Source organism: Aquarana catesbeiana, linkage group LG10 (genome assembly GCF_042186555.1).
Source record: "Aquarana catesbeiana isolate 2022-GZ linkage group LG10, ASM4218655v1, whole genome shotgun sequence".
NCBI lineage: Eukaryota > Metazoa > Chordata > Amphibia > Anura > Ranidae > Aquarana > Aquarana catesbeiana.
Window position 1 is genome coordinate 5,527,086 of NC_133333.1, and position 26,780 is coordinate 5,553,865.

General features: G+C 46.7%; 1 protein-coding gene across 1 annotated transcript; it reads right to left on the reverse strand.

Moving 5' to 3' along the window:
- Positions 1-14,548: 14,548 nt before the first annotated feature.
- LOC141110265 (nicotinamide N-methyltransferase-like) lies at positions 14,549-23,355 on the reverse strand. The gene is made up of 3 exons (XM_073601550.1): positions 23,115-23,355; positions 18,617-18,824; positions 14,549-15,232 (listed from the first exon to the last, which is right to left on the reverse strand). The coding sequence occupies exons 1-3, from the start codon at positions 23,260-23,262 to the stop codon at positions 14,806-14,808; spliced, it is 783 nt and encodes a 260-aa protein (XP_073457651.1). The 5' UTR covers positions 23,263-23,355; the 3' UTR covers positions 14,549-14,805.
- Positions 23,356-26,780: the final 3,425 nt, after the last annotated feature.

Consider the following 26,780-nt stretch of genomic DNA (forward strand, 5'->3'; position numbering starts at 1 on the left):
CACGCACTTCATATGCCCAGATCAGCCCCAATGCATGCACTTCATATGCCCAGATCAGCCCCTATGCATGCACTTCATATGCCCAGATCAGCCCCAATGCATGCACTTCATATGCCCAGATCAGCCCCTATGCATGCACTTCATATGCCCAGATCAGCCCCAATGCATGCACTTCATATGCCCAGATCGGCCCCAATGCATGCACTTCATATGCCCAGATCGGCCCCAATGCATGCACTTCATATGCCCAGATCAGCCCAATGCATGCACTTCATATGCCCAGATCGGCCCCAATGCATGCACTTCATATGCTTAGATCAGCCCCAATGCATGCACTTCATATACCCAGATCAGCCCCAATGCATGCACTTCATATGCCCAGATCAACCCCAATGCATGAACTTCATATGCCTAGATCAGCCCCAATGCATGCACTTCATATGACCAGATCAGCCCCAATGCATGCACTTCATATGCCTAGATAGGCCCCAATGCATGCACTTTATATGCCTAGATCAGCCCCAATGCATGCACTTCATATGCCTAGATCAGCCACAATGCATGCACTTCATATGCCTAGATCAGCCCCAATGCATGCACTTCATATGCCTAGATCAGCCACAATGCATGCACTTTATATGCCCAAATCAGCCAAAATGCATGCACTTCATATGCCGAGATCAGCCCCAATGCATGCACTTCATATGCCCAGATCGGCCCCAATGCATGCACTTCATATGCCCAGATCGGCCCCAATGCATGCACTTCATATGCCCAGATCAGCCCCAATGCATGCACTTCATATGCCCAGATCGGCCCCAATGCATGCACTTCATATGCTTAGATCAGCCCCAATGCATGCACTTCATATACCCAGATCAGCCCCAATGCATGCACTTCATATGACCAGATCAGCCCCAATGCATGCACTTCATATGCCTAGATCGGCCCCAATGCATGCACTTCATATGCCTAGATCGGCCCCAATGCATGCACTTCATATGCCCAGATCAGCCCCAATGCATGCACTTCATATGCCTAGATCAGCCACAATGCATGCACTTCATATGCCTAGATCAGCCCCAATGCATGCACTTCATATGCCTAGATCAGCCACAATGCATGCACTTTATATGCCCAAATCAGCCAAAATGCATGCACTTCATATGCCGAGATCAGCCCCAATGCATGCACTTCATATGCCCAGATCGGCCCCAATGCATGCACTTCATATGCCCAGATCGGCCCCAATGCATGCACTTCATATGCCCAGATCAGCCCCAATGCATGCACTTCATATGCCCAGATCGGCCCCAATGCATGCACTTCATATGCCTAGATCGGCCCCAATGCATGCACTTCATATGCCCAGATCAGCCCCAATGCATGCACTTCATATGCCTAGATCAGCCACAATGCATGTACTTCATATGCCTAGATCAGCCCCAATGCATGCACTTCATATGCCTAGATCAGCCCCAATGCATGCACTTCATATGCCTAGATCAGCTTGTGCTGTGGAAGGGGGAAGATTTGTTTTTTGGGGGGGGGGGTTGTCCTGGGAGGGGGGTGGGAGAATTGATTTTTGCTGGTGGGGGGGAGGATGGAGGGTGAGAATAAAGACTAGTGCTGGATGTTTTTTTTTTGCAGGAGAGGGAGTGGGATATTTGATGAATGGGTAACATGGGGGAGAGTATTGCTCGCGGGGGGGGGATTTTGCACTCTTCTTGCCCCTACACTGTGCGTTACACACCCCTGACTCCTGCGCTCTTTTTGTTTTGCACTCATGACTCCTAATATGCATTACACACCCCTGCCCCCTGCATTCTGTGCACAAGACTCCCAGGCTCCATTTACACCTATGCATCCCGGATTGCAGACGGAATTGCCGTGATTCTGCCCATGATTCCCGAATCGTTCGCTAATCGCAGGATGCGCTCACGATCCCTTTACTTTCATGGGCACCCCAATTGCAGAGCAAAACTTCTTTTAGGTGACAGGCACCCCACGATTCTGTTTGTGTGACTTTGCCGCAGTTTGTCGGGCGACAATCGCAGCCAAATTGTACTGCGGTTGGGGTGCCGTGCCACGCGCCGCTAAAGTGTTTGGGTTTGGCTTGAAGAAAAGGTGGCGACCCTGGCTGTAGCCACCACCTGGAAACCCACCCTGGCAGATGCTGTGCCGGTAGGGTTGCCACCTTTACTTCAAGCCAAACCTGAACAGTTTAGGGGCCCGGGACACCGGCGACCCAAGGATAGAAGTAATGCGGTGCGCATAGCATACCGCAGTGAACAGGGGGTGTGGCCAAATTGCTCTTGCTGATGTCACCGGCCTGCCCCCCCACCAGTGACGCCGAACCTGCCCCCAGACAGTCGCCCGCAGCTCCCGGAAGGCAACAGATTAGTGTGTGACTATCTTGGTTACTTGGGGAGCCACAGCCCGGTCTGCCCGCCCTGAAACCCGGACACATGATTCAAAACCCGGACTGTCCCGGGTGAATCCCAGACAGGTGGCAACCCTATGTGCAGCTGTAGTCACTGTCTGTGTCCCCATCAAAGAGATATCCCATCAGTTCCTGTCCTTTTGATACCATTTTTGCCAGGACAGGAAACAAGGCCATATTTTTTTCCAACAGAGACACAGACATGAATAAAAAAAAACTTACAGAGGTTCTAACCCCTCACCAGAAAAACTTTTTTTGGGCTGGAGTTGGGCTTTGATCATTCCCTCGTGGTCTTTAAAACGTCCACTTTTGTTGAACATAAAAATAAATTAAAAAATGTCTCTCCTTATTTATTTTACAGCTTTCAGGATGACTAACAGCAAAAAATAAATAAAATAAATAAAAATAAAATAAAATTTAGACTTTACAGCGGTGGATCGCAATACCGAAATTAGCCACAAGATGCCCCTTATGTTCACAGAAGTGAGAATAAGGAAATGCATTGGCCATGCTGAGCTGCGATTTGCGCTCCATAGCACAGAGGTGAGCGATTTCCTAACACAGTTCAGAAAAGACTTTGCACATCTGATTGGTTACAATGTTGATTTTAAGATCAAGACAACATTGTTTTATTATATTATCTTTTTACAAAATTATATATATTTTTTTTGTAGTAGTATTTACTTTTTTTTTTTTGAGCTTGAAGTTTATAAACATCATTTAATGTTCTATACCAAAAACAAAACATCGCTTGTCCTTAAAGTGTATCTACACCCCCAAACCTTATAGATAGGATGGAGAGCGGATTAGAAGCTCTGTCTGGTTTTACTGCTATCTGAGGCTCCGTTAGAGAGAGAATTCCCCTCACTTCCTGTCCTGGAACAGCCTTTTACTAGACAGAAAAGTGAGCAAAAACTCCAGTTTTCTCTTTCTTAACCAAAAATAATAATTATATATATATATAAAATGATGATTGTCTCTCCTGCAGATTGTATAAGTTTTGCCCACTTACATAGAAATGAAGGGTCTATAATTTTTATCAGAGGTGTATTTTATATGATAGAGACAGAATATCAACCAAAAATCCAGAAAAAACACACAATACAAATGTTATAACTGGAGTTCAGTGAGTAAAATAAGTATTTGAACCCCAACCAACCAACAATAATTCTGCCCCCCCACAGACTGGCTAGAGTAGGTGCTCATGTGGTACACAGATTAGTCCTGTCAATGTAAAGCTGGCCATACACCTATAGATTATCTGCAGATTTTCTATGGTTAGATGGAAAAAGTGCAACAGATTTCTCCATGTATTCTAAACTGTGTGGGTGGAGGAATCTCCCACTGGCCCAAGCTTCAGTATCTTGCTAGTCGGCCCCTCTGGCTCTCAACCTAAACACTGCCTGCACCCAATCAGAATGTTCAGGTATTGTGAGAGCCAGCGGGGCCGACTATGCAAGATATGGAAGTTTGGGCCAGTGGGAGATTCTTCCATCCACACAGTTCAGCATAGATGGAGGAATCTGTTCCACTTTTTCCATCTGACCATAGAAAATCTGCAGATAATCTATAGGTGTATGGCCAGTCTTAGAAGGACCTCCTAACGACAACTCGTTATGTGTATAGAAGACAACTGTCCACAGAATCTCTTTCTTCCATTCAAACCTCACCATCATGGGCAAGACCAAAGAGCTGTCAGAAGACGTCGGGGTCAAGATTGTAGACCTGCACAAGGCTGGAATGGGCTACAAGACCATCAGCAAGAAGCTTGGTGAGAAGGAGACAACTGTTGGATCGATTATTCGCAAATACAAAATAACCATCAGTCGCTCTCGGTCTGGAGCTCCATGCAAGGTTTCTCCTCATGGGGTGAGGATGGTCATGAGAGAAGTGAGGGATCGGCCCAGAACTACACGGGAGGAGCTTGTGAAGGATCTCAAGCCAGTTGGGACCACAGTCACAAAGCAAACCATTAGTAACACAATACTCCGCCATGGATTGAAATCCTGTAGCTCCCGCAAGGTCCCCCTCCTCAAGAAGACACATGTAGAGGTCCGTCTGAAGTTTGCCAATGAACATCTAAATGATTCAGAGATGGATTGGGAGAAAGTTCTGTGGTCAGATGAGACCAAAATTGAGCTCTTTGGCATTAACGCGATTCGCCCTGTTTGGAGGAAGAAAAATGCTGACTATGACCCTAAGAACACCACCCCTACAGTCACACACCATCCCTACAGTCACACACCATCCCTACAGTCACACATGGAGGTGGAAATATGATATTTTGGGGCTGTTTCTCTGCTACAGGTACAGGCTGACTTTGCCCCATTGAGGGGCCAATGGATGGGGCCATGTATTGTAAAATCTTGGATGAGGACCTTCTTCCCTCATCCAGAACACTGAAGATGGGTCGTGGATGGGTCTTCCAGTATGACAATGATCCAAAACATACCACCAAGGCAACAAAGTAGTGGCTCAAGAAGAAGCAAATTAGGGTCATGGAGTGGCCTAGCCAGTCTCCAGACCTTAATCCCATAGAAAGTTTATGGAAGGAGCTGAAAGGTTGAGCTACCAAGAGACAGCCAAGAAACCTGAAGGATTTTGAGAAGATCTGTAAACAGGAGTGGACCAAAATCCATAACTATATAAAACAAAGGACCCCTGCCTCAGCCATTACTAGATAAAAACAGGGGCTCCTGCCTCAGCAATAACTATATAATACCGGAGGGGCCCCTACCTGAGTTGTGGCCCTTGTCTGTCACTCACAACGATTGGCGACTCCTGGTGGGATCTTTGCAGCAGCCGTGACTCTCTCTGTCCATCAATGGAGGGAACTCTCAGGACTGGGAATCCTTTTTCATTGGTCGGGGGTCTGTATGAGGAGTCAGGGGCCAGGGTTTTATTCCGGGTCCCGAGGGGCCCGCCTATATTCTGAGTACCCCCCATGCTGAGAGGTAAATGTCATCTCCAGACCCCCTGTATGGGGGCAGCCATTCAGTCATCAGCCCCGGAGATCAGCTTATTTACACAATGAATGTTGACCATTTATTGGTCATGTAAATCCAATCAGTAAAATCTCACGGAAGCTTTAATATGTTAATGTCAATTCACCAATCTTTTTTTTTTTCTAATCTACAAATGTAATGAATGGAATCCCTGGTGATCCTGCCATGGAGTTCCTTGTTTACTTCCTGTTACAGGGTGACAACGCTCTGTTCATGCTTCCTATTTGGTCCACTGTTGTCACCATCAGGAATCCTCCGCTGCAGCCAATGTTTGGTGAATGTCAGACTCACTTCTTTATAAATAGGGCCTCGTACAGTTCCACTTTTTAATAAAGTTCAATTATGGCGGTCAACATGATCGATTTTACTTCAAGGTGTGCAAAACTCTGCCTGCACTTTGCACTTCTGCACTCAGCCTAATCCAATAAAACAATTGAAGTTTATTGCGGAGGGTTAATTATCTCTGAGGGTCAAGCACAAAGAAATGCAGAGAATTTATTTCTTTTTACAGGGCTCCAGATTGCCTGAACAAAGATGGCGCCGTCCTTCTGGAGAGAAGAGCGGAGGAAAGCCTTGTCAGCGGGAAGTCCTGTGATCTCTATGAGAGGTAATAAATACCTGGAAGTGTTACATTTACCAGGAATCATATATCTAAAGATATATCCACCATGACTTCTACATTATACAGAGCATCCAGGAAAGTATTCACAGTGCTTCACTTTTTCAACATTTTGTTATGTTACAGCCTTATTCCAAAATTGATTAAATTCATTATTTTCCTCAAAATTCTATAAACATCCCCCATAATGACAACGTGAGAGAAGTTTGTTTGAAATCTTTGCAAATCTTTTAAAAATTAAAAAAAGTAAAAAATTCCATGTACAGAAGTATCACAGGCTCCTCCCATGTACATAAGTATCACAGGCTCCTCCCATGTACATAAGTATCACAGGCTCCTCCCATGTACATAAGTATCACAGACTCCTCCTATGTACATAAGTATCACAGGCTCCTCCCATGTACATAAGTATCACAGGCTCCTCCCATGTACATAAGTATCACAGACTCCTCCCATGTACATAAGTATCACAGACTCCTCCTATGTACATAAGTATCACAGACTCCTCCTATGTACATAAGTATCACAGGCTCCTCCCATGTACATAAGTATCACAGGCTCCTCCCATATACATAAGTATCACAGACATGGGAGGAGTCTCTGATACTTATGTAAATGGGAGGAGCCTGTGATACTTCTGTACATGGGAGGAGCCTGTGATATTTGTGTACATGGGAGGAGTCTGTGATACTTCTGTACATGGGAGGAGCCTGTGATACTTATGTACATGGGAGGAGCCTGTGATACTTATGTACATGGGAGGAGTCAGTGATACTTATGTACATGGGAGGAGCCTGTGATACTTATGTACATGGGAGGAGTCAGTGATACTTATGTACATGGGAGGAGCCTGTGATACTTATGTAAATGGGAGGAGCCTGTGATACTTATGTACATGGGAGGAGCCTGTGATACTTATGTACATGGGAGGAGCCTGTGATATTTGTGTACATGGGAGGAGTCTGTGATACTTCTGTACATGGGAGGAGCCTGTGATACTTATGTACATGGGAGGAGCCTGTGATACTTATGTACATGGGAGGAGTCAGTGATACTTATGTACATGGGAGGAGTCTGTGATACTTATGTACATGGGAGGAGTCTGTGATACTTATGTACATGGGAGGAGCCTGTGATACTTCTGTACATGGGAGGAGCCTGTGATACTTATGTACATGGGAGGAGCCTGTGATACTTATGTACATGGGAGGAGTCAGTGATACTTATGTACATGGGAGGAGTCTGTGATACTTATGTACATGGGAGGAGCCTGTGATACTTATGTACATGGGAGGAGTCAGTGATACTTATGTACATGGGAGGAGCCTGTGATACTTATGTACATGGGAGGAGTCAGTGATACTTATGTACATGGGAGGAGCCTGTGATACTTATGTACATGGGAGGAGCCTGTGATACTTATGTACATGGGAGGAGTCTGTGATACTTATGTACATGGGAGGAGTCAGTGATACTTATGTACATGGGAGGAGTCTGTGATACTTATGTACATGGGATTAAAAAAAAAAAATGTATTAAAAAAAATATATATTTTTAATAAATTTGCGAAGATTTTAAACAAACGTCTTTCACGTTGTCATTATGGGGGATGTTTGTAGAATTTTGAGGAAAATAATGAGTTTAATCAATTTTGGAATAAGGCTGTAACATAAGTACCATAACAAAATGTGGAAAAAGTGAAGCGCTGTGAATACTTTCCAGTTGCTCTGTACTGTTCTATGAATCATAGAATTCATATTTTATGCTAAAACAATGTATTAAAGAGGCACACCACTGTTCCCGAAAGCTAAAATCAACTTTATTGTTCCAGCGCATCAATGAATACTCTGCACCCCCTATAGTTACATTCCAGTAGAGGGTGAAATTCGTCAATGGATTGTGACCACCAATCCAGAGATTCACACAGCACAGTCCTGACTGGCGGGGAGAAGACCCCCCCCCCCCCCCCCCCGACTGACAATGCTGCTGTCCAAAGTTGCCTCCTGTGCTCCTTCATCCAGAGTGGGGGGGGGGGGGGGGGGCGCTCCAATACAGGAGATGTGTTACTGGCAATACTGCTGTCTGATGTACCTCCTGTGCTCCTTCATCCAGAGTGGGGGGGTCGGGGGGCTCTAATACAGGAGATGTGTTACTGCCCAGACCTCAAGGTGAAAACAGAGGGGGAAAAAAAGTCTAAATAAAATAAAACGAATGCAGCCACCACATCTAATGATTGGTTGACTGCAATTTATAACATTTTTGGATTTATTGCCATTAATGAGTGCAGAGCTGCCATATAAAGTTCTTTACAATGCAGAGAAGGAATGAGAACGAATCGGTTTGCAGCGTCTCTTCCAACGGAGTTGTAGAAAGAAAACAGAGACAAAGGTACAACTTCTTCTCTTTTATTAGTACAGACGGTGTATTCAGTGATAATACAGAGACCCCGAGGAACTCCATCAGTTGGGGGGGGGGTTTGGCCACAGAAATATAGGTTGTAGCACGCAGGGTTGGGCCGAGGGTTAGGCAGAAGAGGCAGACGCCTTGGGTGCTTCATTACCAAAAAAAAAAAAAAAAAGGGTGGGGGGGTTGGGAATCACACTTTGGTCTTTTCACTTTGCATGGTAAAGGACCTCGTCCCTTCACTGCCGGCATGGCACAATCATGGCAGAGATCCATTACACCCAGAGATAGGCGCTAATTTAAAAAAATATATAAAACAAAAAATAGACTTGCACTTGTTACGTTATGTTTTATGTTATATGTTATGTTGTGTTGTGTTTTGTGTTATGTTATGTTATATGTTATGTTGTGTTGTGTTATATGTTGTGTTGTGTTGTTGTGTTGTGTTGTGTTGTGTTATGTTATATGTTGTGTTGTGTTGTGTTGTTGTGTTGTGTTGTGTTGTGTTGTGTTGTGTTGTGTTATGTTATGTTATATGTTATGTTGTGTTGTGTTGTGTTATGTTATATGTTGTGTTGTTTTATGTTATGTTATGTTGTGTTGTGTTGTGTTGTGTTATGTTATATGTTATGTTGTGTTGTGTTGTGTTATGTTATATGTTGTGTTGTGTTGTGTTATGTTATATGTTATGTTGTGTTATGTTATATGTTGTGTTATGTTATGTTATATGTTATGTTATGTTGTGTTGTGTTATATGTTGTGTTGTGTTGTGTTATGTTATATGTTATGTTGTGTTGTGTTGTTGTGTTGTGTTATGTTATATGTTGTGTTGTGTTGTGTTGTTGTGTTGTGTTTTGTGTTATGTTATGTTATATGTTGTGTTGTGTTGTTGTGTTGTGTTTTGTGTTATGTTATGTTATATGTTGTGTTGTGTTTTGTGTTATGTTATGTTATATGTTGTGTTGTTGTGTTGTGTTGTGTTTTGTGTTATGTTATGTTGTGTTGTGTTATGTTATATGTTGTGTTGTGTTGTGTTGTGTTTTGTGTTATGTTATGTTATGTTATGTTGTGTTGTGTTGTGTTGTGTTGTGTTTTGTGTTATGTTGTGTTATGTCCGGTTTTCTTTTAGTCGGCACTTCTTGGTGAGCGGATTCCGGAGCTCTACATCCTCCTTCAGCTGCAGTGTGATGTCCTTCATCTAGAAATCTTTCCAAATTTGCTATAAAGTATCTAAAATCTCCTTCATCTCAATGGAAGTTGGGAAGTGGTGATGTGTGAAATGTGGATACATTGTAATGGGCTGTATAAGTCACAGTGATACATTTAGAGTAGCCAGTAGTGTATTTAGGTTTTGTCCTGCCCTGGGCCTGACTAAACTCGTGCACCCCCTAATTTCAATATGACCCACCCCTTCCTGTCAAGGCCACACCCCTTGCTGTTTAAGACCCGCCCTGAAATTTTCGAGTGGGGACACTAGTTATAAGGGCTTGGGGGGGGGGGGGCAATGGATTCCCTTAATTTGCATAGATTTCCTCTCACTTCCTGTTTGGCTATGGGGCAGGAAGTGAAGGAAAATCTCTGCAGTGAGATGGTAAAAAATAAACTGACAGGGGTTATAACCCTCCTTTACTCTATCCAAAATGAAAAAAAAAAAAGTGTTGCCTATAGTTCTACTTTAATCACTTAAGCCCCGGACCATTTGGCTGGCCGAAGACCAGAGCACTTTTTGAAATTCGGCACTGCGTCGCTTTAACTGACAATTGCGCGGTCGTGCGACGTGGCTTCCAAACAAAATTGGCCTCCTTTTTTTTAACACAAATAGAGCTTTCTTTTGGTGGTATTTGTTCACCTCTGCGGTTTTTATTTTTCTGACAATTTTGACACATTTTTGGGACCATTGGCATTAATACAGCCATCAGTGCGATTAAAAATGCATTGATTACTGTAAAAATGTCACTGGCAGTGAAGGGGCTGCGCCATTCTGGCTGATCGGCATGTAGTTAAGCACAACTTTCTGATCATTTTTATGGAGAGGACTAAGAAGATATAACCATGCCAATGGTGCAGCAGAAAACATAGAGCACAGTGAGGAAGGTTTGTGGTCCAGGATGAGAGGACCCCCCCCCCCCCCCCACACACACAGTTGCGGAATGCCAGCCACCCACATACCGGAACCAGTGAGGACGATTTATGGGGGCGCTAGACTAATTTGCCTCTCAGCCCAGTCCGCCCCATAGGCCTGGTGCTACACTAACAGTGTAGCGCAAGCCGGCGGGGACTCTTTCTGTGCTGCCCCCCTGCAAAGTGCTGCCCTAGGCCTGGGCCTTGTTGGCCTAGGACAGGATACAGCGTTGAGCGTAGCGACTTCTCGGTGACCTGATTCCTCATCCTGACTGATTCACACCTATTTAGCATTTTTAGTGCCTTTTTGCATTCTGCAGATTTTGCACTACACAACGTGTTCCATAGGAAGTCATGTTATATGGACCGCAGTGCAAATCTGCAAAAAGCACTAAAAATGCCATAGGTGTGAATTAGGGGCGGCCCCTCCATTGTGGGCACATGGGCACCACCCTCCATATCCATGCGCCTGGCTGCTTTCAGGACACCGGGCGCATGAATTCCTATGGCGGAGGGGGGGGGGGCTGTTTTTTGAAAGCACCTGATTAGAGCCAGAGGCTCTAATAGGCTTTAAAATAGGGTGGGCTTTGGGGGGCGTAGAGCATTGCGTCCGGAGCCCACCCAGGTGTGTTGCAACAGCGAATGAATATTCGCTGTTGCAACACTAATCCTCCTCACGGCCAATCAGGAAGCGGGTCTGATACCCGTCACTCAATTTGGCTGAAAGGACAGGCAATCCTATTGGATGCCTAAGAGGAGGGGAGGAGACACACGGCGGAAGTGAGGAGGAGAAGACACAGGAGCCGCTGCCCACTGCTGCCCCAATCCCTGCTGCTACCCGATGTGCCCGATCCCCGGTGCTGCCAGATGTGCCCACCCCAGCTAGAGTTGCCACCTCATACCTTTAAACCCCCGAACACATATGAATTACACGGGTTCTGAGGCTAATTAAATGCAGAGAAGGCACCAAGTGAGTTTAATTACCACCTTAATCAGCCACAGGTGGCAACCATATCCCCAGCGCTACCCGATGTGCCCGCCGTCTAGATGGGGTAAGTGCCAATGGACCAGCAAACAGCGGGGGGGGGGGGGGGGTCTAGGGTGGTCGTTTGCCCTACCTGAATCAATATATATCCGATCAATGCCCGTATTACCATTGAAGTTCCTGTGCCCTCCTCTGTGGTGCACCAAATATCTCCTATAACGTCAATGTCCTCTTGACATTTTGAGTTGTTAATCTCACATTGATTGGATATATATTGATTCCGGTGGGTTGTACTGAATTAGGTTTATCCTGTTTGAGATTTTTTGATGTGTTTAGTATCTGTAAGAAGATGTTATATAGTATACAATGATTTTTGTACGTCTCTAAGATACCGTTCTTAAATTATAGTGACCATACATGCAGGAATTATCTCCTGATGAAGCCATCGTATGGCGAAACATGTAGAGCAAGAAATTACTGCTGTTCATCCACTATATGGTTACTGTATGGTGATTATCCCGATGATTGTATGTATAAATACATTTGATATTTTTAGATATCTGTTTGTTTTGATCTATTTGTGGCACCCTAAAAGTCCCATCATTCATTTCCTATCAAAATACTTTCATATCGGGGATGTGGTGCCGTCAGCAAATAATAATATATATTTTATAATAATATTTGTGGCGTTGTGTGTATTACCCGTCACACTGAAGCTGGCGCGGGGCTTTCCTCTGTTCTCTTCATCATCTACTAATATGGACTTTATATGTTATATTATATTTTATTAGTGCTGCACATTGATATTTTAGTTTTGGTATTTGCGATCAACAAATTTGATGCTGGCTGCTGATTTATGAATTTTTCTATTATAGGTAGCGCGGATTACTTTGTCTGTTTTTATATCTTAGGCCCATACGAGAGCAGACTGGCCTTAGATCGACTGTTCTCGAATGGGAATGGCCATAGATGGACTGAAATTTGTCCGGTCCCTGCAGAACGGGTCAAGTTTCCATCTATCTGTGGCCGGTGTTCCGTCAGAATCGGCGACCCGTCAGATTAGTTAGCGGAAGTGACGTTACGTCAGCTGCGCGCGCGTTCCGCCGCCACCAGGTTTGCCCATCTGACAGAACAACTGCAGTCAGAAGAAGACTGCAGCGGACATCTTACTACACCCAGCTACGTCTTGACATTCACAGTCATTTTAGCATCACAGATGTCAGTAAACTATATTTATCTATTTATATACGCTCACTTTTTTGCTAAAATTACTGTGAAATTCAAGACGTAGCTGGGTGTAGTAAGATGTCCGCTGCCGCCTTCTTCTGACTGCAGGTGTTTTTAGATTAGTAAACCTGGTAGTGGTGGAACGCATGCGCAGCTGACGGAACGTCACTTCCGTTACCTAATCTGATGGGTCGCCGATTTAGACGGAACACCAGCTTTCGTGACCTGATTCCTAATCCCAACATATTCGGTCAGCTACAGTGGGATGTCCATGATCTAGAAATTTTTAGCCATAGAGTACCTAAATTCTACTTTAGCACATACAGTATCTCACAAAAGTAAGTACACCCCTCACATTTTTGTAAATCTTTCCTTCTATCTTTTCATGTGACAACACTGAAGAAATGACACTTGTCTACAATGTAAAGTAGTGAGTGTACAGCTTGTATAACAGTGTAAATTTGCTGTCCCCTCAAAATAACTCAACACACAGCCATTAATGTCTAAACCGCCGGCAACAAAAGTCAGTACACCCCTAAGTGAAAAGTGTTATTATTGGGCCCAATTAGCCATTTTCCCTCCCCGGTGTCATGTGACTGGTTAGTGTTACAAGATCTCAGGTGTGAATGGGGAGCAGGTGTGTTAAATTTGGTGTTATCGCTCTCACTCTCTCATACTGGTCACTGGAAGTACAACATGGCACCTCATGGCAAAGAACTCTCTGAGGATCGGAAAAAAAAAAAAAAGAGCATGATCCCCTCCCTTCAGAGACTGGACCGCAGGGCAGTATTCCAACATGATAACCACCCCAAACACACCTCCAAGACCACCACTGCCTGGCTAAAGAAGCTGAGGGTAAAGGTGATGGACTGGCCAAGCATGTCTCCAGACCTAAACCCTATTGATCATCTGTGGGACATCCTCAAACAGAAGGTGGAGGAGCGCAAGGTCTCTAACATCCACCAGCTCCGTGATGTCATCATGGAGGAGGGGAAGAGGACTCCAGTGACAACCTGTGAAGCTCTGGTGACCTCCATGCCCAAGAGGGTTAAGGCAGTGCTGGAAAATAATGGTGGCCACACAAAATATTGACACTTTGGGCCCAATTTGGAGATTTTCACTTAGGGGTGTACTGACTTTTGTTGTCAGCGGTTTAGACATTAATGGCTGTGTGTTGAGTTATTTTGAGGGGACAGCAAATTTACACTGTTATACAAGCTGTACACTCACTACTTTACATTGTAGACAAGTGTCATTTCTTCAGTGTTGTCACATGAAAAGAGAGAAGAAAATATTTACACAAATGTCACTGAGGGGTGTACTTACTTTTGGGAGATACTGTACGAGATGAGGAATTAGAAAATGTCTAAAATGGAATGAAATCCTGATCTATATGACACAGTGATAATTTCACAGAGTATCTACTTCTTGGTAGGCGGATTCCGGAGCTCCACATCCTCATTCAGCTACAGTGTGATGTCCTTCATCTAGAAATCTCCAATTTTGCAAAAGAGGATCTAAATTCTACTTTAACAGATACGAGATGGGGAATCCTGATCTATAGGACACAGCGACAGATACACAGAGGAGCTACTTCATAGTGACCCGATTCCTAATCTTAATGTAGCAAAGCAGACTTCACCGCACAGGTAGATTCAAATCAGGTGGACAAATTTGTTACCTCCAGGAAGAAGGAGCCCCAGGTTCTGGCTAATGCTGAGCCAAGCAGGAAATATACGAGAAGATCTGGACAGCCGCACACCGTGTCTTTATTGTAAATACTGGATCATAAGGGCACACAGGACACTACAGCGAAAAAATACAGGAAGACAACTGATTCCTAATCTTGACACAATCGCTCAGCTACAGTGTGATGTCCTTAAACTCGAATTTCTCTAAATTGGTGGCACAGTGGAAATGCATACCCAGGCGTTGTGTTTGGTGACCACACACTGTTGTGTTAGTCCCAGGCCTCCCCGGCTAGCCCTCCCTGGAATCGCAGTTACACTTTCTGGGCGTGGGCGAAGTAGAACCCCTCGTAGTCGGAGAGGTCGGGGTCGGCGTCGGCAGGCTTCCCGAAAGTGGCCAGCTCTATGATACGATAGCCGTTTGCGGAAATCGATTCTTTGAGGAACTTCTCGTTGACGGGCAGCGAGAACACCTTCTCGGTGCCGACCTCGTAGTAGTTGGCGGCCAGGTCCCCCGCCAGCAGCAGGTGCCCGTTGGGTTTGAGAAGGTTGGACAGGTGCCTGAGGGCCACGCCGTAGGCCTCGAAATTTTTGCAGGCCGCTTCCAGGCAGACGGTGGCAGTGACGCAATCGGCTTTGGGAGCTTCGACCGGTGCCAGAGGATTGCTCTTGCTGACGTCACAGTGCAAAACCTGCTTTATTTTTCCCCTCAGCTTCTCTTCCTTCTCCTTGGTGGTCACTCTGTAACAGATTGAGATTCGTTATTTTAATTACAGTATCTCACAAAAGTAAGTACACCCCTCACATTTGTGTAAATCTTTTCTTCTATCTTTTCATGTGACAACACTAAGACCCCTTTCACACTGGGGCGGTTTGCAGGCGTTATTGCGCTGAAAATACCGCCTGCAAACCGACCCAAAACAGCCGCTACTGTTTGTTCAGTGTGAAAGCCCGAGGGCTTTCACACTGAAGCGGTGCGCTGGCAGGAGAAGAAAAAAAACTCCTGCAAGCCGCATTTTTGGAGCGGTGAAGGAGCTGTGTATTCACCGCTCCTAAACCGCTCCTGCCCATTGAAATCAATGGGGCAGCGCGGCTATACCGCGGCAATACCGCGGCTATAGCCGCGCTATGCGAGCGGTTTTAACCCTTTTTCGGCCGCCAGCGGGGGTTAAAACCGCACCGCTAGCGGGCGAATACTGCCGCAAAAACGACGGTAAAGCAGCGCTAAAAATATCGCTGTTTTACCACCGACGCCCCCACCAGCCCAGTGTGAAAGCAGCCTAAGACTCAGTTCACACACTGGGGCAACTTGTCAGGCGACTTAGCCGCTTGACAAGTCGCGCTCCATTCTGTACAATGGAACCATTCTAATAGGAACGACACAAGTCGCTCCGACTTAGAAAAAGGTTCCTGTACTACTTTGGGGGCGACTTCAGGCGACTTGCATTGACTTCTATACAGAAGTCGTGTGCAGGTCGCCTGAGGCAGTCGCGCTGCAAGTCGTGCTGCCTCAGTGTGAACCGACACTTTGTCTACAATGTAAAGTAGTGAGTGTACAGCTTGTATAAAGGTGTAAATTTGCCGTCCCCTCAAAATAACTCAACACACAGCCATTAATGTCTAAACCGCTGGCAACAAAAGTCAGTACACCCCTAAGTGAAAATGTCCAAATTGGGCCCAAAGTGTCAATATTTTGTGTGGCCGCCATTATTTTCCAGCACTGAGGAGGGGAGCAAGGGAGGAGGGACTTTGTATGAAGCACATGGTAGCGAGAAAGTAGTTTAGCTGCCACGAGGCATCTCTGTGAGGGAGTGAAAGTTAATCGAAACTAGGTTTGGGGGGGTCACATAAGGTGGCCAGGGTGAGAGTGTAGGGAAGGGCCCGTACTGGTGAGGAAGGATGATACTAAAGTGAAAGCTGGTCGGCCGAAGGTTGCCAGGGGAAGTGGTGGCAAAGAACCATGGTGAACCAGGTGGTGAGAGTGGGAGACTAAATTACCAGTGAAGGAGAGCGAAAGAGTTCAAGTTCACCTCGTGTGGACAAGGAGCCAGCTAAGGGGAAAAGATTCCAAGCTGTGTGAGGTCCGATGTGCAGGGAGACATTATCGCCATTAATTTGTCTGTTCTTTATTACCATGCCTATATTTTGTACCTTGACACCAGTGGTAACATTTTGAGACACTTTTTTGTTATCATCATTGTTACTGTGCTTATCAAAATAACCTGATAATAACATTATATGTTTACAATTCTACATGAATAATATTTCCTTTGTTCAGCTAAACTTCTTTCTCGCTACCATGTGCTTCATACAAAGTCCCTCTTCCCTTGCTCCCCTCCTCTTGACTTAATAGGGATGGAAATATGTGACCTTATCAGGTTTTGGCTTCCTTAAAGTCCCTAAAATCCTCCTCCTTTTTTTAATTTTCCAGCACTGCCTTAACCCTCTTGGGCATGGAGGTCACCAGAGCTTCACAGGTTGTCACTGGAGTCCTCTTCCCCTCCTCCATGATGACATCACGGAGCTGGTGGATGTTAGAGACCTTGCGCTCCTCCACCTTCTGTTTGAGGATGTCCCACAGATGATCAATAGGGTTTAGGTCTGGAGACATGCTTGGCCAGTCCATCACCTTTACCCTCAGCTTCTTTAGCAAGGCAGTGGTGGTCTTGGAGGTGTGTTTGGGGTGGTTATCATGTTGGAATACTGCCCTGCGGCCCAGTCTCTGAAGGGAGGGGATCATGCTCTGCTTCAGTATGTCACAGTACATGTTGGTATTCATGGTCCCCTCAATGATCTGTAGCCCCCCAGTGCCGGCAGCACTCATGCAGCCCCAGACCATGACACTCCCACCACCATGCTTGACTGTAGACAAGACACACTTGTCTTTGTCCTCCTCACCTGGTTGCCCCCACACACGCTTGTCACCATCTGAACCAAATACGTTTATCTTGGTCTCATCAGACCACAGGACATGGTTCCAGTAATCCATGTCCTTAGTCTGCTTGTCTTCAGCAAACTGTTTGTGGACTTTCTTGTTCATCATCTTTAGAAGAGGCTTCCTTCTGGGATGACAGCCATGCAGACCAATTTGATGCAGCGTGCGGCGTATGGTCTGAGCACTGACAGGCTGACCCCCCCACCCCTACAACCTCTGCAGCAATGCTGGCAGCACTCATACGTCTATTTCCCAAAGACAACCTCTGGATATGACGCTGATCACGTGACCTCAACTTCTTTGGTGGACCATGGCGAGGCCTGTTCTGAGTGGAACCTGTCCTGTTATACCGCTGTATGGTCTTGGCCACCGTGCTGCAGCTCAGTTTCAGGGTCTTGGCAATCTTCTTATAGCCTAGGCCATCTTTATGTAGAGCAACAATTCTTTTTCTCAGATCCTCAGAGAGTTCTTTGCCATGAGGTGCCATGTTGTACTTCCAGTGACCAGTATGAGAGAGTGAGAGCGATAACACCAAATTTTACACACCTGCTCCCCATTCACACCTGAGACCTTGTAATACTAACGAGTCACATGACACCGGGGAGGGAAAATGGCTGATTGGGCCCAATTTGGAGATTTTCACTTAGGGGTGTACTGACTTTTGTTGCCAGCGGTTTAGACATTAATGGCTGTGTGTTGAGTTATTTTGAGGGGACAGCAAATTTACACTGTTATTCAAGCTGTACACTCACTACTTTACATTGTAGACAAGTGTCATTTCTTCAGTGTTGTCACATGAAAAGAGAGAAGAAAAGATTTACACAAATGTCACTGAGGGGTGTACTTACTTTTGTCAGATACTGTGTGTTTAGATCCTCCCTCAGTTTTGCACAGTTGTACCGGCTCCTCTCCTAGACTGAAACGGCTTCCTCTGATTTCCCTGCACACTGTGAGCTTCTCATAACGTGCATTAGAAGCTGCAGCAAGTCAGATAGAGCCTGGCTGGAGGACATCCAGCATCATCTAGCTCTTTCCTCCCCGCCTCCTTCATTCATTGGATTTCAGTTCCATTAAACATGGAGGCTCAGCAATATTATTTCTCTTTAGGATGTCTATGGCGGAGAGTCGGGAGGAATGATCTATAAATTCTCTGACACCATGGAAATCATTGCTGAACATAATACACTTACTTATTTCCTTCCAGCTCACAGACGTGCCTCAGTATGGATGACCAATCGAAAGCATCGGATTCTTTGTTCTGCCATTTCTGCAGCTGTTGCAGTTCGCTCTGTGTGAACCAGGTGGCGATAATCTCATTAAAGACTTCACAGGAGGAGAGGAGCTGGTAGATGGAAGGGGCGGAGCCAATATCAATGAGGGTGTCGCCTTTCACCGCACCTGGGAAGGACAATGTGAGACCGTTACCGCCCACCATCAATGTCCGACAACTGAGCAGTGCAGACTGGATGGGTAGAAAGGATGACCACACCCTGAAATATGCAATTCTGGGGAAAAGGTTATCAGTCTGCAAACAAATACAATAAACTCTAGTTTAAGAATTCATTCTTGAATATAATTTTTAATCGCCAAATGTCTTTTTTGTTGTATGTAGGAATGTAGCCCCCCTGCCTTGCTGCGAATGTATGTTAGGATTGTAGCCACCCTGCCTTGGTCCCCCTGTATGTAGGATCGTAGCCACCCTGCCTTGGTCTCAATGTATGTAGGAACATAGCCACCCTGCCTTGGTCCCAATGTATGTAGGAACGTAGTCACCCTGCCTTGGTCTCAATGTATGTAGGAACGTAGCCACCCTGCCTTGGTCTCAATGTATGTAGGAACGTAGCCACCCTGCTTTGGTCCCACTGTATGTAGGAACGTAGCCACCCTGCCTTGGTCCCAATGTATGTAGGAACATAGCCCCCCTGCTTTGGTCCCATTGTATGTAGGAACGTAGCCACCCTGCCTTGGTCCCAATGTATGTAGGAACGATGCCACTCTGCCTTGGTCCCAATATATGTAGGAACGTAGCCACCCTGCCTTGGTCCCAATGTATGTAGGGACGTAGCCTCCCTGCTTTGGTCCCATTGTATGTAGGAATGTAGCCACCCTGCCTTGGTCCCACTGTATGTAGGAACATAGCCCCCCTCTCTTGGCCCCATTGTATGTAGGAATGTAGCCACCCTGCCTTGGTCCCAATGTATGTAGGAACGTAGCCACCTTTTGGCCTAAATATAGAATTGGATTTGAATTGTTTCCTGTCTAATTGGTAATTTGTTTTCATTGTTTATATTATTTTATTATCATTTTCATTTTATTTTTATTTCACTGTTATATTTATTTTTAATATTTTTTATTTTATTTCATTTAATTTTTTAAAAATGTTATTTTCATTTTTATACTTACTCTTTTGTAAATAATGAGGTTATCAATGTTTTATGCATTGTTGCTTTTCTTTTAAATATAGGGTTGTAATGTAATGATTTCTATTTCATAGTATGTTGTATTATATGTATACAACATTAGTCAATAAAGTTTTTGGAATCACTTATAACTAACAGGAAGTGATGTTACACAGAGGAAGTTGGTGTTTGATTACACCAGACAGATTTGGATGCTTACTATTGGCTATATGGAGGAGAGGAGGTAACCGCTCATCGTATATAAATTTTACCATCCGAAACCAGAAGTCATGTCCTTGATCACGCCCTGGAGGAGGGGCGAAACGCGTTGACGCATTTCAGGTTTCGCAAACCAGTGAGGCGACTTCCGCCGTCCGTGGAACGCACGCCGTCCAGAGGCGGACCCGGATCATACACTGATGCTGGTGTTCCATCAGATATGGCGACCCGTCAGAATTGGTAACGGAAGTGACGTTCCATCTAGGGCTGCCACCTGTCCAGGATTCACCCGGACAGTCCGGGTTTTGAATCATGTGTCCGGGTTTCAGTCTGCCTGAAACCCGAACACATTATTCAGAGACTGGGCTGTGGCTCCCCAAGTAACCAAGATAGTCACACACAATCTATTGCTGTCCGGGAGCTGCGGACGGATGTCTAGGGGCAGGTTCGGCATCAATGGGGGGGGGGGGGGGGGGCAGGGCGATGATGTCAGCAATTTGGACACACCCACTGTTCACTGAGGCATGCTATGAGTACCGCATTACGATTCTCCTTGGGGCATCCAAAGGTGTCCCGGGCCGCTAAACTGTTCAAGTTTGGCTTGAAGAAAAGGTGGCAACCCTAGTTCCATCGCCGCCATCTTGCTGCACCCCGCACTACTCCACAGTAAGGATACACCGAGAAGGGGGCAAGCGGACATCTTGTTACACCCACCGGAGTTTTGCATTTCACACTTATTTTTTTCAGTAAACGGAGCTTATAAAGTGAAATATAGGATTTGGAAATCCATCGGATTATTTACATGTTGAATTATAAAAGCAGCGGTGTTCTGTCAGATTAGCAAACCTGTGAGATCAGCAGGCTTGTCGCTGCTTTTATAATTCAACATCTAAACAGTCCGACGGATTTCTAAAACCTGTATTTCACCTTATAAGCTGCATTTACTGTTAAAAATAAGTGTGAAATGCAAAACTCCGGTGGGTGTAACAAGATGTCCGCTTGCCGCCTTCTCAGTGTATCCTTACTGTGGAGGAGTGCGGGGTGTAGCAAGATGGCGGCAATGCAACATCACTTCCATTACCAATTCTGACGGGTTGCCTAATCTGACAGATTACCTGTTTAAATTTCAGATATCTTGGTCCTGCTGTATATAAGAATGTAGCCCCCCTGCCTTGGTCCCACTCTATGTAGGAATGTAGCCCCCCTGCCTTGGTCCCAATTAATGTGGGAATGTAGCCCCCCTGCCTTGGTCCCCCTGTATGTAGGGATGTAGCCCCCCTGCCTTGGTCCCCCTGTATGTAGAAATGTAGCCCCCCTGCCTTGGTCCCCCTGTATGTAGGAATGTAGCCCCCTGTATGTAGGAATATAGCCCCCCTGTCTTGATCCCCCTGTATGTAGGAATGTAGCCCCCTGTATGTAGGAATGTAGCCCCCCTGTCTTGATCCCCCTGTATGTAGGAATGTAGCCCCCCTGTCTTGGCCCCCCTGTATGTAGAAATGTAGCCCCCCTGCCTTGGCCCCCCTGTATGTAGGAATGTAGCCCCCCTGTATGTAGGAATGTAGCCCCTCTGTATGTAGGAATGTAGCCCCCCTGTCTTGATCCCCCTGTATGTAGGAATGTAGCCCCCCTGTATGTAGGAATGTAGCCCCCCTGTATGTAGGAATGTAGCCCCTCTGTATGTAGGAATGTAGCCCCCCTGTCTTGATCCCCCTGTATGTAGGAATGTAGCCCCCCTGTCTTGGCCCCCCTGTATGTAGAAATGTAGCCCCCCTGCCTTGGCCCCCCTGTATGTAGGAATGTAGCCCCCCTGTATGTAGGAATGTAGCCCCCCTGTATGTAGGAATGTAGCCCCCCTGTATGTAGGAATGTAGCCCCCCTGTCTTGATCCCCCTGTATGTAGGAATGTAGCCCCCCTGTCTTGGCCCCCCTGTATGTAGAAATGTAGCCCCCCTGCCTTGGCCCCCCTGTATGTAGGAATGTAGCCCCCCTGTATGTAGGAATGTAGCCCCCCTGTATGTAGGAATGTAGCCCCTCTGTATGTAGGAATGTAGCCCCCCTGTCTTGATCCCCCTGTATGTAGGAATGTAGCCCCCCTGTCTTGGCCCCCCTGTATGTAGAAATGTATCCCCCCTGTCTTGGCCCCCCTGTATGTAGGAGTGTAGCCCCCCTGTATGTAGGAATGTAGCCCCCCTGTATGTAGGAGTGTAGCCCCCCTGTATGTAGGAATGTAGCCCCCCTGTATGTAGGAGTGTAGCTCCCCTGTATGTAGGAGTGTAGCCCCCCTGTATGTAGGAGTGTAGCCCCCCTGTATGTAGGAATGTAGCCCCCCTGTATGTAGGAATGTAGCCCCCCTGTATGTAGGAGTGTAGCTCCCCTGTATGTAGGAGTGTAGCCCCCCTGTATGTAGGAATGTAGCCCCCCTGTATGTAGGAATGTAGCCCCCCTGTCTTGGCCCCCCTGTATGTAGGAGTGTAGCCCCCCTGTATGTAGAAATGTAGCCCCCCTGTCTTGGCCCCCCTGTATGTAGGAGTGTAGCCCCCCTGTATGTAGGAATGTAGCCCCCCTGTATGTAGGAATGTAGCCCCCCTGTATGTAGGAATGTAGCCCCCCTGTATGTAGGAGTGTAGCTCCCCTGTATGTAGGAGTGTAGCCCCCCTGTATGTAGGAATGTAGCCCCCCTGTATGTAGGAGTGTAGCCCCCCTGTATGTAGGAGTGTAGCCCCCCTGTATGTAGGAATGTAGCCCCCCTGTATGTAGGAGTGTAGCCCCCCCGCCTTGCTGTCTCCGGAGATGAGATTATGGGATGTGTATAGAGCAGATGATCACAACTAACGTACACGGCTCATTCCAAACAAACAGAAGTGGGGGAGGGGAGTAGCCAATGGGTTTTGGGGCCCTAACGCCGCCCCCCTTCATCAGGGTCAGGATTGGTGCATTCAGATATCAGCAGTTAGATTGCTGATAAATGAATTCTGATTGGTCGTTTAGGATTGCTGTGTACCGTGTATCAGCTAAGAGCTGCCATATATATCTGAATTCTGATTGGTCGCTCGGGGGACAGGCGGAATACCTGATGAGAAGACTTTGTGCATCTTCCCGATGGCGAATCTCAGGAAATCGTCGGCCAGGCTCCCCGATCCCAGGTGGAAGTAGGACTCCAGATAGATGCGCGGGTTCATCTTGGCCTCGTACTCGGCGGCGGTGGTGAACTCGGCCATGGTGCCTCTGAGCTTCTCCGAAGAGTCTCTGTGAAGTGCGTCGGATCCTCCGCCGAGTCCAAAGTTCTGCTGGGGGGAGGGCGGGGTCCACGCCCCGTGGAATGCCGAGGATATCGCAATCGCTGACTCCCCGCCATGAGGCCTCATCCCGACCCTGGAATACAAAACAGAACTATTCTCTCTGGAGAGGTTAACCCCTCGCACTGTATTCTGCTACATGCTAAAAAAAGAATCCCAATAAGTGTTTATTGATTGGTTTGTGTAAAAGTCATATTGTCTACAAACTATGAGATATATACTGGAATCATAGAAGGTGAGGCTGAAAAAAGACACAAGTCCAACCTATGTGTGTCAGTGGGAGGAATAGTGCCCCATCATTGGTATCAGTGGGAGGAATAGTGCCCCATCATTGGTATCAGTGGGAGGAATAGTGCCCCATCATTGGTGTCAGTGGAAGGAATAGTGCCCCATAATTGGTATCAGTGGGAGGAATAGTGCCCCATCATTGGTGTCAGTGGGAGGAATAGTGCCCCATCATTGGTAACAGTGGGAGGAATAGTGCCCCATCATTGGTGTTAATGGGAGGAATAGTGCCCCATCATTAGTGTTAATGGGAGGAATAGTGCCCCATCATTGGTGTCAGTGGGAGGAATAGTCCCCCATCATTGGTGTTAATGGGAGGAATAGTGCCCCATCATTAGTGTTAATGGGAGGAATAGTGTCCCATCATTGGTGTCAGTGGGAGGAATAGTGCCCCATCGTTAGTGTCAGTGGGAGGAATAGTGCCCCATCATTGGTGTCAGTGGGAGGAATAGTGCCCCATGATTGGTGTCAGTGGGAGAAATAGTGCCCCATCATTGGTGTCAATGGGAGGAATAGTGCCCCATCATTGGTGTCAGTGGGAGGAATAGTGCCCCATCGTTGGTGTCAGTGGGAGGAATAGTGCCCCATCGTTGGTGTCAGTGGGAGGAATAGTGCCCCATGATTGGTGTCAGTGGGAGAAATAGTGCCCCATCATTGGTGTCAGTGGGAGGAATAGTGCCCCATCATTGGTGTCAGTGGGAGGAATAGTGCCCCATCATTGGTTTTATTGGGAGAATAGTGCCCCATCATTGGTTTTATTGGGAGAATAGTGTCCCATCATTGGTTTTATTGGGAGAATAGTGCCCCATCATTGGTTTTATTGGGAGAATAGTGCCCCATCATTGGTATCAGTGGGAGGAATAGTGCCCCATCATTGGTGTCAGCGGGAGGAATAGTGCCCCATCATTGGTGTCAGTGGGAGGAATAGTGCCCCATCATTGGTATCAGTGGGAGGAATAGTGCCCCATCATTGGTTTTATTGGGAGAATAGTGCCCCATCATTGGTGTCAGTGGGAGGAATAGTGCCCCATCATTGGTGTCAGTGGGAGGAATAGTGCCCCATCATTGGTATCAGTGGGAGGAATAGTGCCCCATCATTGGTTTTATTGGGAGAATAGTGCCCCATCATTGGTGTCAGTGGGAGGAATAGTGCCCCATCATTGGTGTCAGTGGGAGGAATAGTGCCCCATCGTTGGTGTCAGTGGGAGGAATAGTGCCCCATCATTGGTATCAGTGGGAGGAATAGTGCCCCATCATTGGTGTCAGTGAGAGGAATAGTGCCCCATCATTGGTGTCAGTGGGAGGAATAGTGCCCCATCATTGGTGTCAGTGGGAGGAATAGTGCCCCATCATTGGTGTCAGTGGGAGGAATAGTGCCCCATCATTGGTATCAGTGGGAGGAATAGTACCCCATCATTGGTGTCAGTGGGAGGAATAGTGCCCCATCATTGGTGTCAGTGGGAGGAATAGTGCCCCATCATTGGTGTCAGTGGGAGGAATAGTGCCCCATCATTGGTGTCAGTGGGAGGAATAGTGCCCCATCATTGGTGTCAGTGGGAGGAATAGTGTCCCATCATATTATTTTGCCCTGCTTAGCTTAGTATCGTCTGCAAATACAGAGATTGAACTGTTTATCCCATCCTCCAGATCATTTATGAACAAATTAAATAGGATTGGTCCCAGCACAGAACCCTGGGGACCCCACTACCCACCCCTGACCATTCTGAGTACTCCCCATTTATCACCACCCTCTGAACTCGCCCTTGTAGCCAGTTGAACCCGTAATACCGAGATATCTAACTGAAGAAACAATTTGTGGCCTGGGATCCGGGTGGAGTGAACGAACCACCATTTGCTCCAAGGGGAATTTGTCCCGATTCACACAGAAGCCGGAAGGATCTCCAAAGGTGTCAATTTCAACCAGAAGTGCTTTTTAGGGATTGGCGAGGGGTCGGCCAGGTATACGAAAAGTATCATCTGCATAAAGTAAAATACCTTCCTCAATGGTTACCAATAGGGGGAGCTCTAATCAAAGGGGAAGTACGGATGTGTATGGCAAGGGATTCCATGGCCAAGGATAACAGGAGGGGGGCAACAAAGGACACCCCTGCCCCTGATACCCCTATGTATTGGAAAAGCGTCAGGGCCATGGGAATTATCTCTGATGCGTGCCACCGGGGCAGTATAAAGAGGGCGTATATCCATGCCACCGGGGCAGTATAAAGAGGGCGTATATCCATGCCACCGGGGCAGTATAAAGAGGGCGTATATCCATGCCACCGGGGCAGTATAAAGGGGGCGTATCCATGCCACTGGCGCAGTATAAAGGGGGCATATCCACGCCACCAGGGCAGTATAAAGTGGGCGTATCCATGCCACCGGGCAGTATAAAGGGGGCGTATCCATGCCCCTGGCGCAGTATAAAGGGGGCATATCTATGCAATCCGGGGCAGTATAAAGGGGGTGTATATCCATGCCACCGGGGCAGTATAAAGGGGGCGTATCCATGCCACCGGGGCAGTATAAAGGGGGCGTATCCATGCCACCGGGGCAGTATAAAGGGGGCGTATCCATGCCACTGGGGCAGTATAAAGGGGGCGCATCCATGCCACGGGGGCAATATAAAGGGGGCGTATATCCAAGCCACCAAAACGAGGTCCAATCCCGTAGAGTTGCAGAATTTGGAATAAGTAGGACCATTCAACACTATCACAATCTTTACAGGTGTGGAGAGAAGCGATGACACAGGTAGGGGGGCAATCATGTGGATATTGCAGATTGTGGAACAGCCTACAGATATTCATCCCGGTAGACCACCGACCAGATATCCGTCTGATAACCCTCACCAGAACGCACAACGTGACCCACATTTCTTCTTCATCTGTGGTGAGAGCGGGGTGACACTTTATATTTGTGACCTTTATAAGTATTTCATCTAAAAGTGTTACATCTATTTCATCAGTTGGTTGTCACACTGCGTCTGATTGGATGGAGCCGCCTGAACTGAACCGGCAGTGAGGGGGCGGAGTCAGGGCACCTTTCATTCATGACGTATCAGATAGCTGCTGGGCTCGCACTTATGTGAACCCGGCCTCAATCTTTAGAGCCTTTCTCCAGCCAAGCTGTGAAGGAGAGCCTAGAAAATACCTGAAAAG

Coding starts and splice junctions, on each gene's coding strand:
- LOC141110265 (XM_073601550.1), bottom strand. CDS start 23,262: ATGGCCGAGTTCACCACCGCCGCCGAGTACGAGGCCAAGATGAACCCG. Junction 18,825..23,114: donor GCACAAAGTCTTCTCATCAG/GTATTCCGCCTG, acceptor TGTCCTTCCCAG/GTGCGGTGAAAGGCGACACC. Junction 15,233..18,616: donor TGTGAGCTGGAAGGAAATAA/GTAAGTGTATTA, acceptor AATCTGTTACAG/AGTGACCACCAAGGAGAAGG.